This window comes from Zeus faber, assembly GCF_960531495.2.
Source record: "Zeus faber genome assembly, chromosome: 22".
Lineage (NCBI taxonomy): Eukaryota > Metazoa > Chordata > Actinopteri > Zeiformes > Zeidae > Zeus > Zeus faber.
In genome coordinates, this window is record NC_137209.1 from 5,749,605 (window position 1) to 5,761,809 (window position 12,205).

The 12,205-nt window shown below is 46.1% G+C and overlaps 1 protein-coding gene across 1 annotated transcript in view; it reads left to right on the top strand.

The window, feature by feature from the left end:
- Positions 1-12,205, top strand: part of acin1b (apoptotic chromatin condensation inducer 1b) — a gene marked incomplete at its 3' end in the record, with an annotated part of 34,289 nt that overhangs the window by 5,098 nt on the left and 16,986 nt on the right. The window contains exons 5-7 of the mRNA XM_080023144.1: positions 36-1,679; positions 1,883-1,965; positions 11,798-11,918. Coding sequence (XP_079879270.1) covers positions 36-1,679; positions 1,883-1,965; positions 11,798-11,918 — 1,848 coding nt within the window. The remainder of the gene's footprint in view (positions 1-35; positions 1,680-1,882; positions 1,966-11,797; positions 11,919-12,205) is intronic.

The following is a 12,205-nucleotide window of genomic DNA, read 5'->3' on the forward strand; positions in this document are numbered from 1 at the left end:
TTTTCCTTCCAACAAACTCGATGTCCACCCCGCAGCATCGCCCCCTGCCCTCCCAGGAAGGAGGCAGCCAGCTGACAGGGCAGGGGGCAGCTGCATACAGGCCTGACATGGGCCTCCGCCACCAAGAGAACCCAGAGGCTCCAGGAGCCTGGACGCAGCGCTCCTCCCTTCAGCTGGGAAGAGAGGATCCTCCGGCCCCCTCCCCTCCCCGAGCTGTGGCCTCCCTGTCGGTGCGTGTCGTCGGCCAGCCGGACCTCCAAGGACTGCCCCCGGTCGTGTCCCGAGCCCACGAGAAGGAAGGTGCAGCCCCGGCGGAGCCAGGCGGAGCCCACCCTGTCCTCCACCTCAGCCGTTCAGCTGGGGGGGCAGCGGGAGCTCACATCCAAGAAGACAGCGACGAAGACGAGGATGACGGCAACGAGGAGAGCGATGAAGATGAGGAATGGGGGGCTGGGCATAGGCCCAGCAGGCTCGTTCCCGTACCCCGACAGCCCTCACCATCACCCAACGTTCCCGCAGCTTCTGCCCGATCCAGACGCAAGCTCCAGCCCCCGCAGCACATCCCACCACCACAGGTACACCAGCCCCCCATGCAGCTACGCCACCCCACCCCTCCTCCCTCACCACCTCCTGAGCTCTCCTTCCCCCTGCCAGACACTCCCAAGCAGAGTCCCCCAGATGTGGATGAGCAGGAGGGGGAAGGTCCCAGGGCAGCCGCTCCCAGAATGGCAGCCCGCGCTGCGCAGCATGACGACTCCGACTCAAGCTCGGGTTCCAGCAGTCCCGAGCCCCTCCAGCAGCGCCGACCCGGACCCCTCTCCCTGCTCGCCCGCAAGATGGAATCTGAGCGGACTCCCATGGCAGGTGTGACACCTGAAGCTCTCGACATGTCAGCAGGGACAATGCGCCCCCACTCCGCCGCCGCAGTTCCCGCCACCTCTGCGAGGGCCACCAGCTCCAGCGAGACGCCGCTGAAGAGAATTGAGAGGGGGAGGCTGGGAGAGCAGAGACGGCCAGAGGAGGAGGAGGAGGAGGAGGAGGAGGATAATGAGGAGGACGAGGAGGAGGAGGAGAGAGTGCAAAAAAAGAAGGCTGAGGGTGCAAGAGCTAAAAACAGGGAGGTTGAGGAGAAGATGGGGCGAGAAGAAGAGAAGAAAATATGTGAGAAAGAGGAGAGCGCAAAAAGGAAGGAACATGTGGAGGAGGAGGAGGAGAAGAGAGAGCAAAGCCACTTGGAAAAGGGTAAGGAGAAGAAGCCCAGGGCAGAGGAGAGAGAGAGTGAGAGCCACCTGCCGCCGTGGAAGAGAGGTAGGAATGCCACTGCAGCAGCGCAGGCGTCCCAAGAGTCGGCCATGGACCTGGGTGCTGCCCCCTCTCCCCAGTCCTCTAAGAGGTCTGTCCTTGTCAGGGATGCCTCTCCGCAGCAGCCTCTGTCCCCACCTGCAAAATCAGCTGCCAGCACCATCCCATCCCCGACAGCCAAGAGGCCTCGCATGTTCTCCGACACCTCCGCGGGATCCACAGCCGCCCCCGCCGCCAAGGCACAAAGTCGCTCCGTGGTGGTGACAGAGGCTCGGGATTTAGGTTCCTCATCGGACTCAGGATCCGACTCTTCTCCGCGCTCATCTCGATCCTCTTCCTCCCCCTGCGACAAATCCCGCCCTGCCAAGAAGCTGAAGGTCAGTGACCGCTGTGTTATTTCCTGGGAGGTGTCTTTCACTAGGACGTTGATAGAAAGTGGGCTGCAGATAGACCAGGGCCGTTCCACGTACTTTCAGGGTTCGGCAGCTAACTCGTGAAATATGCCGACAGCCTCTCTGTACGTCTTTTGTCTTTTTTGTCTTTTCTGTTTTCACTTTCCTAACCCTGACTTATCCGGCAGAAGGAGGACCTCGGAAGCAAGGCAGAGGACGAGAAAAAGACGAAAGTGGGTAAAAGTGACGAGAGAAGGTTCCCTCCAAAAAGGTCAGTAATTACTTTTTTGTTCCTGTCCTTGGAAATGGAACATTTTGATTATTTTTGATGATGATGATGATGATTCAACTTTATTGCCATTGCACCCCTACAGGTACCAGTACAATGAAACATAGTGAAGCATTTAACAAGATGCAAAAAGAGTAGCATTAAGTGCATGGTACAGATAGCAGTGGAATTTTTCAGAAAGTCAATAGTATATTGTAATTATACTATTCTTTTTGTGGATAATATTTACTTTGTTGTCCACTAGTACAAGAGGCTGGTCATTCTCAAAATTGACCAGATATGATGAGTCCTTATAATTTTATCAATATAGAAATAGTAACCGCACACCTAAACTCTTGATTAGTGCGCGGCTGTAATGTTTAAAGTGAAAGCGGAAAAAGTCCTGCACAATAGAATTCCTCCAAATAAAGTAACGATCAGAAATGTTTTATTTGCTTGTTGCACAAACTGTGGGGTTCGCAAATGTTGTTGAGAACTAGCAGTCAATCCACCGTTATCTCTGTCCCTCTTATCGCCGTTATGTTCAATGACTTAGACGACGGTCGTCCAAGACCCCTCTGCTACTCTACGAAGCCTCAAAAGCTTTGTTCTAAGACCAACAAGCCAATGACAAATTCTGTACCAAAACAAGAGTGAATGCTGGTGCAGCATTTCAAAGACGGAGGGACACACTACAGAAGAAAGCAGGGGCTAATGATAGGAAATATAGTTTCACAATCGTTTCAAGTTTGTGTCTGTGTGTGTTTTATTAACATTCAAAACCACTGGCAAAGGGATATATTACCATTTTAACTTGAAGTGATCTAACTTTCATTTATCAGTTAATGTGTCGCCAATTTGAGGACGCTCGCTCAATGGGGTGGAAGGGGTGAGAGGTCTGGGTTAATTCAAAAAGATAAATTGCTTCTTTTCATGTTTCAGCATAACAGCTACTTTATATCCAGCTACACTTTATTTATCGTAATGCTTTTTCCCCTCTGCTAGCATTTAGCACATCTATGTTGGTGTCTTGGTGGCTAGGAGCTACATCTGATGACGTTTTTTCCCCCCCCTGTATCCAAGCGGCGTATAGGGCACAAGAGAAAATGTGGACAAGTGGCTTAAACAAACAATCTTCTCGCAATAAGAGGGTGGCATTATTCTTTTTGGGAATTCTCTTCTTTGCAGTCTTGTATATTTAATATAACGCAAGATGTGAATTTTAAGGTAAGGTTTGAATTTATTTCACGATGAGATCAAGGTATTCACAAATCTACATTCGATTGAGTTGTGCTGACGAGACAGAATATTGCCATACATATACCTGTAGTTTATAGACTATGTGTGCGCCGACTTGTGTTTGCTATTCTGTACGACCCTGAAAGCGGTTCGGTTTTGCAGTTTATACATTGAACAGATTCAGGGGTAATGTTGTCGAGGCAAACTGGCTCCACATCAAACCCCCCCCCCCCCCCATGTTTGTCGTCTTCAATGTCCATTGACCGCGGCCAAGTCTGCTCCTTTACGATCCTCTATTCCTTGTCTTAAATGAAAATTGTTGAAATGAAAACCTCTACATATGTATTTCATTGGTTTGCTGTTGGACAAAAACAAAAAGCTGGAAAAGATGGTGGATTTTACTTTATTCCATGTGCCTGAAATGGCGCGGACCATAATATTGGCCCCTTTTTAGAAGTTGTAAAAAATAATAGGATGTCAAGCAGGTGATTCTCCTTTAGTTTGTAATTTAACTCACTTGTGAAGAGCCACAGGCTCCTGCAATGGTGAAAAGTTCTTCGTTCTGCTGTTCTGTGAAAGAAATGGTCGTCGAGCATGGACAATGTCAGATACAAGTCTGTGTCCAAAGACAATTATTCTCCCTTGTCCACCTGGTATCAAAACATTTAAGCCCCATAACACTGTAGCCAATGTTGGTTCTTGGGTGTGGCGGCAAGAGAAAAGTTGAACAAAGATTGCAGAGAAGGATTCTTCAGATGGGGGGGGGGGGGGGGGGGGGGGGGGGCACCTCTGACATCTACAAAACAGATCCAAGCCACCTTTCAGACTCAAGGTACAACAGTTTTCAACTCGCACCTTCCGGCGCCAGCTCAGTGAAAGGCGGCTCCATGGTGGGAGACCCAGGAGCGTCCGCCGAGAGAGGCGCTAGAAAGCCCAGCCGGAGTTTGCCTGAACACACTGGAACGAGCAAAAAAAAAAAAAAGAAGCCCTCCGAGAAAGGAACACTGTCCCAACAGTCAAACATGGAGGAGGTCCATTGGTGTTGTAGGGCGGTTGCGCCGCCTGCTCCGGTGCCAGGGTGCCTTTTTAAATTTGTGCACGGCGTCGTAAAATCAGAACGACGACCGTGGCATTCTGGAGCCAAGCCTCATGGGTCTTCCAGCCTGATAATGCCTCAACTTGCTTCTAAAAGCACCCAAGAATGGTTCAAAACAAAAAGACGTAACCTTTCTGAAGTGGGCAGCAGGCGATCCAAACCTTAAAACTCATTGCACGCGTGTAGAGATCTGATCATTCAAATCTGAGGATACCCAAACAATTTCCACCAAGCCAGCCGAAAGCGCAGGAATCTCACTGATGACTATAGGAAGCGCTCGGTCGCAGTGATCAAACTTTTATAAAAGGGTGTCAATAATTTTGTCAGTGCCATTTTGTTTATTTTAATAGGACACATTAAAGGGGTACTTCAGGTTTTTTTTTTTTTTTGTTTTTAGGGAGGGGGTTGGGAAGAGGGGGTGACTTTTGGTCCGTCTCACCGGGATTCAGATGCGAAGATCAATACCCATTCATCCCTGTGTGTCCAGTACCAGGCTGCAGATGGGATCAGCTAGTGTGGAAATACACCTTCCGCCATCTCAAAAGCTGACTTATTTTGGCAATGCATCATATGCTTTTATGAGTATTTTATTTTCACGCAGCTGCATTCTGAGCTGCTTTTTTTTTTTTTTTTTTTTTGACATGACCATTTATCCAGTGATTATCATCTGTGCATCTCAATCGAGCTGCGGGGGAAATGAGTTTGACTACATAAGTACGTCCCTTTATTTTAAACAAGGGTATTGCAGTGGCCTCCAAGACGTCCCTTGTCGAAATGTATACGTTGGGTGTGTTTCTTAATTGAAGAGAACCTCTGGTAGCTCCACATTACAATGGCCCTTTATCGGGGATTCACATTGTTTTCTTGGAGAAATTAAACACTGGGAACACCGGAAATGTCCATTTACATTTAAAAAAAATGTAAAGCGACTTACAAGTATTCAATGGGCGCAGCCATCAGGTGCAATGTGACTTGCGCAAGGACACTACAGCATGTTAGCTGGAGGAGCCTGGGATCCAACCAGCAACCTTTAGATCACTAGACCACCAGCGCTACCGCCTGAGCTACCATCCCCACGTCCTTAAACTGCTTCCGATAAAACTCTCCCGCTAAATCCTTTTAAGTTGTGGATTAAAACAAAACAAAACAACAGTTTCTGCGCTACTGACCGTAAATATATGGTAATTGTGGAGACTAAAGACCTTGGTTAATTCTAACTTATTTTCCAGAAATTTTAAGATGTTTTTCAGGTTCTTTTTTTTTTTTTTTTTTCCCTTATTTTTTTATTTCTTGGGGGGGCAATAAAAAAATATATTCGGTTAACGGGTGGCTCGGAAAATACACGAAAGGGGCATATAGTAGCTTAAATGAGAGAGAAAAAGGAAAACAAAAGTTTGCTTAAGAGACTCGCTGCTTGCGCAGTAAAACGCAACTTGCTGGTCACAGTGGCTCCATTTCTCGTCAGGCGTTCGACACGGGCAGCCCTGCACCCGGCGTGGCTGCTCCTTGCCGTGAAAAGAGCGGGTCCTTACCCTCCCTCGCTCTCTCCTTTTCCTATTAATTCCTCCTCTCTTATCCAACATGGCCGCCTTGCATGCATCGCATCTCTGAGACCGACGCAGTGCACAATTCAGCCACCGCGGGCCCGCTTGTCTTGCGTCCCCGATTTCGACACACGCCGAGCCGGAGCAAACGCTCGCCGCGCAGCCTCTACCTGCCGCGGCAGAGCCCGGCGACATGCTGTCCGAAGGCAACAAGAACGGGTAAGAGACGGCGAGGGGCGGTCGGCGCCGCGTCGCTAGCGGTGCCCTTTCATCGGCGGCCAGAAAGCAACGTGATCGTGTGGCTCCCAGCCCTCCATTCACCCCGCGGCTGGGCTGGATGTGGCCTGTGCATCAGTCGCTGCCGGTTTTCTGTAATCCGTGTGAGAACCGCCGCTCGGGTCTGGTTGGTGATAAATGGACATGGAAATATCAGAAAATATAACTCGACAATTGCGTGCACACACATTGTGTGTGTGTGTACGCACGCACGCACATCTGTGCGGTCTGCTTGCGTTTCTCTAATAAAACTGTTTCTTTCTAATATTCACTCGCCCGTTATGAATACAGTTCAGTTAAATATGGTCTGTTCCGATAGAAAGAAGTTAAAGATTCGAGTTTGACCATCACATTATTATTATTATTTTTTTTTTTCTTCTAATTATAACCTGCTGCTATATAGACTGAGCTGGTCTCAATTGCTTAATTTTATATGTCTTCGGTCTTTATCATTCTGCTGCCGTCAAGGGAGATCATTAAAGCAGACATCTGTTAGTCATCCAGCAGGTATTAAAGCATCCTTGTGGGGTGACATAATTCCCACAGCTGACACAACCACTCACAAGCCTCATGGGAGTAGACAGTGCATCGTGTTTGATTGGTTATGGTTTATTTTACAAGTAGTATTTTTATGATTATTTATTATATTAGATGTCCTAATATGGACAGGGTCATAGCAATTTGTAATGTAAAGTGGCGTCGCTCGTCTACCTTGACATTGTATATATTTTTTTCTAGTGTCTTGCTTTGATTGCGTACTTGTATATTTAAAAATGACCCGTGAAATACTGTCATCAGGGCTAGGTACAGAATACATTTCTGAGATTTTTAGTAATATAAAAACAATGGTGCCGGGTGCTTATCGCATCATGTACACATGTGAGCTGGTGTTTGTTGCGTTCATAACAGATTCTCTCATTGCTGCTTAGACTAGGTGTCTTTGACCTAGTTTGGCATGTTACGCCATTCCACTTACATAGAAGAATAGGTAGAAACACAGAGATGAGTGAAGAGGAGGCCAAGGCTTCGGTCTTTTAAATAGCACAGTGGCAGATCACACATCCAGGCACTGGGTGAGCGATTGGAGCATCAGCTCTGCTTCGCTGTGCTTCCTCTGGGATTTTCTAGTCAACATCTGTTCCCCTCAATGGCCTTTCGTGGAGGTGACCTGCAGTCTCCAAACCACGCACACACCTCTAAGTATAAAGGCTTGTGATTTTTATGTGGCATCCAGGAGTAAAAGGTGTGGTCCTCACTGCTAGCCTCCTATCAGCGAGTAGCATCCGGGGGGGGGGGGGGGGGCTTCAAAGGCATTTGTCGCCCTTTGGATTGACTGGCAGTCTAATGTAATCACACAAACTGCAGATTGCAGTGGTGTGTGTCAGGCGACGCGGGAAGAGCGAGCGATCAGCTGTCTGGCACCCGAGGAAGTGGAAAGGATAACTTGCATTTCTCTTCCCAAAATGGTATCCTTCGCTTCATGGACCCATTCCACAGCAAACCTTTTGACATGTCATGCAAAGGTAAACACAGCTTAAGGCAATGACACTAATTGGGGGTCTGTTTCTGTGTGCCAGCATGGACATACTGGCACACAAACACCTAAATAAAACGGACCCCCAATATTGACTTAAAGTAGTTTTGACACTGATTTATTTATTGTTATTTTGCCTGTTATGTGAATTTGAGAGCCCCGACAAGCGCTTTCCGTGCTGCACCGCGTCAGAGGCTTCACCATGTGTTTTTTATTTATTTTTTTATAAACGTATTTATTCAATATACAGAAATCAAAGGGGGGAATATGAATACCGTGAAATACTATATACTACTGTTTTTTGGTAGATACCGTACTGTGAATTTCATGTTACATCCCTACTGTGCATAACGATATATACAATGTTAAAATGAAAATCTTTTCTCCTGTGAAAAGAGACCATTCATTGGCGGCATAATAGTCCCTTGGACATTTTTACAATAAGTGCTGACCTCAGGTGGACCTGTGGTTGCCTTGCACTATGTATTAGTTTGGGGAGTATTTGTGACCCTGGGTGTCAGTTGGCTGGTGTGCTATTCATAGCTTTACTGACCCAGATCACTGGCCTTAAGCACCCATCGCCTCTGTCTGGTGTACCTTGTTTCACACATCCTTTTGTCTTGTTACGTTCTCTCATTCTTCATTTTACGAAGTCTCCACTGCCACTAGCTAATCTGAGTCAACTGGAAGTTTCCTTCGATAGTGCTTGGGGATATGGAAGGATTTATAATCATAATAATGAAAGGGAACTTAAAGTTGTTGATATATATCTTTCTATGTGTCTGTTTCTATATTGTAGATCCATTGTTAACAGTTCCACAGTTAATCACATTGTATTATATGGTTATCTAGATAAGTGGTCAGTTTTTTTTTTAGTAGTGTACCACCACCTCTAAGATCTTTGTTTCAGCTGAGTACCCCCTTCACTTGCATTAAGAGGGATAATTAAATGATGTACTGCATATGCGCCGTATGTCTTTTTTTTTTTTTTACACACATATACACACACACATATATATACACACACACATATATATATATACACACACACATATATATATATATATATATATATATATATATATATATATATATATATATATATATATATATATATATATATATATATATATATATATATATATATACACACACACACACACAAAATACTCACAAAGTTAGGGATATTTGGCTTTCGGGTGAAACAAAAGCCAACCACAGTGGTGGGTATACCACAACAAAATTTCAATGTCTCAATAACTTGTCATGTGCCCTTGAGGATCAATTACAGCTTGACAACCACGTCTCATGCTGTTCACAAGTCGACTTATTGTCTGCTGAGGCCTGGCACCCCACTCTTCTTGAAGGGCGGCCCTCAGGTCATTGAGGTTCCGGGGTACAGAGTTAAGAGCCTCGACACGGCGACTCAGCTGATCCCATAGGTTTTCTATGGGATTCAGGTCTGGAGAAAGTGCAGGCCACTCCATTTGAGGTGCCCCAGTCTCCAGCAGCCGTTCCCTAATGATGCCACCTCGATGAGCTGGAGCATTGTCGTCCATGAAGATGAAATGAGGCCTGTGTTGTTCATGCAGGGGCACAATGACTGGGTTAATGATGTTTTCAGGTAGTACGGGCTTGTCACTGTACCATTCACAAAGTGTAGGACAGTTCTGTATTGACTAGAGACACCTGCCCACACTGTAACACCACCACCACCAAAGGCTCTTCTGGTGACAACAGTGGCTGATGCATAGCGCTCTCCTTGATGTCTCCAACATCGTTGGCGGCCATCATTTCTACTTAACGTGAATTGACTTTCATCAGAGAACAGCACTGAGGCCACTGGTCCCTCGTCCAGCGTCAATGCTCCCTGGCTCGTGCAGACGATGATGCCTGTGCCTGGTGGTGTGGTCAGGTATCCTTGCAGGTCGTCTAGCACGCAGACCACGCTGATGGAAACCGTTTCGAATGGTCTGACGTGACACTTGGGTGCCTCTCACCTCCCTTAAATGTGCCTGGAGTTGAGTGGTATCATCATCCGGTTCCGCAGGGCACTGTTCACAATGAAGCGCTCATCAGTGTGGGATGTGGCCAAAGGACGTCCACTTCTATGCCTTTCTGTGACTCTTCCAGTCTCTGTATCTCTGTTGCAACCTGCTGATGACACTCTGTGACACTCTAAGCTCAGTGGCCACTTCCCTCTGAGAACATCCTGTTTGAAGCCTCGCAATGGCGAGGTACTGTTGATCAATTGTTAGGTGTCGTCTTGGTCTCATGATGTCAAAATGTGAACAGCATGATGAAGAGGACTGTTTAAATACCAATTCTAACTGAACCAGGAAATGTATTGGTCGGTTCATGGATCAAACACCTGTTTTGAATTTTTCTGTTCAGCTCCTTGTTAGAGAACAGCAGTTGTGCAAAAAGTACTGAAACGTTGGACATGTGCGTTCAAAAGTTTAGAGAAGGTCAAATTAAGTTCACCTGTAAAGGTTATAGTGCATTTTAGGTTCATCCTGAAATTTCACCTGAAAGCCGTGTGTGTCTTTTCAGCTTTAAAAAAAAAAAAAAAAATTAATTTATTTTCCGAGTTCCCCCTGCATTCGGGCTGGGCGATATGGGCAAAAATGTTATGACTATATGGTTTTTATATTGATCGATGTCGATAATTATCATGATAAATATATATGTCTAATGTTCAATGTACAGTTTTAAGTGTATTCTCATGGCTTTACCTTAAACTCTATAAATTAAACTAATATGTAAACCAAAAAGATAAATACACATGTCAGGGCTGCAGATATTGGCCCATTCTAATTTGTATGCTTTTAATTTTTAATATTCAAATTTTTAATGCTCAAATATAGTAGGGTAGTGTCACGTTCTGTTTGGCAGCTCTGATCTGTGCGATAAATCTCCAAACAAAAACTCAATGTATTTCATTAACTCCGTTTCCAGCTGCTGCGGAGCAAATTGCTGATTGCTCACGGAAAAAATCCTGCCCTTGTTCTCACAGCCCGCTGGCAAATTCCCCGCAGCCCAGTGCGGTTTGCGAGCCCGTGGTTGGGAACCGCTGAACTAAAGGACATTCCATCGACGATGGTCGGAATTATCTCCCACTTTCATTGCCATGTCTGTAGAATTACTGGACATTCTGGTCAAAGACGCACTCTCCCTTGTACACACAGTCAAACGCCGGGAGGAGGGAGAAACTTGGTGCGCTTGTGAATCGGACTTTGCACAGTTACCGTATTTCATTCATGTGCATAACTTATTTAGAACTTTATTGCTCACTACATGTGGCTTGATTTGCTAATAATAGCCTATTTATAATTAATAATCAATTATTCATTAAATACACAATCTAATGGCAATTTCAGCATTTAAATACTTTATTTTTTGAATATTCAAATTCCATTCTATTCGCCCTAAAATATATTATAAAAATCCCATATATAAGAGTCCCAAAAGTTGTCGAATATGCGCTGTGATTATATGCGGGGACGTTTGGAGCGGCCCTCGGGACTCTTTCTGACCGCGTCACACCAGACGTCACTGAAAATCGCTGATTCTTTCATTCGCTCTCCTTTTACGGGAGCCGCGCCGAGCTCGGGTTGGGAGGAGGGCGAGTTCAAGTTGTTGTTTGAGGAAGATCTGGCTCTCCTGCTGTACGATTGGCAGAGGAAAACGGACTCTGTATCAAACAAATTTCATAAATTTATCATCGTTATCACGGAAGATTTTATCGTCCTATGGGTACGAGTACCCCATTTGAGAAACACTGATCAAGATCACACACAAAAGGTTGTTGAAAAATTGAAACCCAGACCTCAGAATTTAGTCTACAAAGTTGTATATTATGACAATGTCTTAGTTTTATCCCAACGCAATAATGCTAAAACACAAACCATAGTAGATCTGAAATACGATTCACTGTTCCATATGGTGGCCAGCCTTTTCCCCTGAAGTGTGACAGGCATGCTTTTGCGTGTGTGTGACTCCCATCAACACTGCTGTGACTGGCGCTTTTATATTTATCTTTCATGCCCATCTCTCCCCTGTCCTGGGACTTTGATTCCTCCGCCCTTCCTTCTTCACTCCTTGCTTGCTTGCTGTTCAACTGTATTTGCCCCCTCCAACACTTAGGGAGGTGTCGGAGCCCAGCGAGGCCGCAGTGAAAGAGGTGGACCCAGATTCGGAGAGCTCCATGGCCCAGCAGCCGGCCTCAGAGGCCGGCCCAGAGAACAGCGAGGGGTGTCCGGAGGAGGTAAGGTCACTGGGGGAGGAGGGGGCAGTATGGGCGTCTGCTAAACCCTTCATTCACCATGAGGCTGCTTAAGTAAGACCAGCGACTCAAACCAAACCAACCCCAAACTACTCAACAATGGCCACAGCAGGCCAGGGTTTCCAAGTCATTGAATTTCTAATTCTAATTCATTCATTAATTTCCCTACTACAATTAGCTGCCTGGTTGAAGGCTCTACAGCCCATTAGCTTACAGCCTTTGGGAAAATATAAGTTTATATTCCTTGTGTTAGATCGGTACATAAAAGT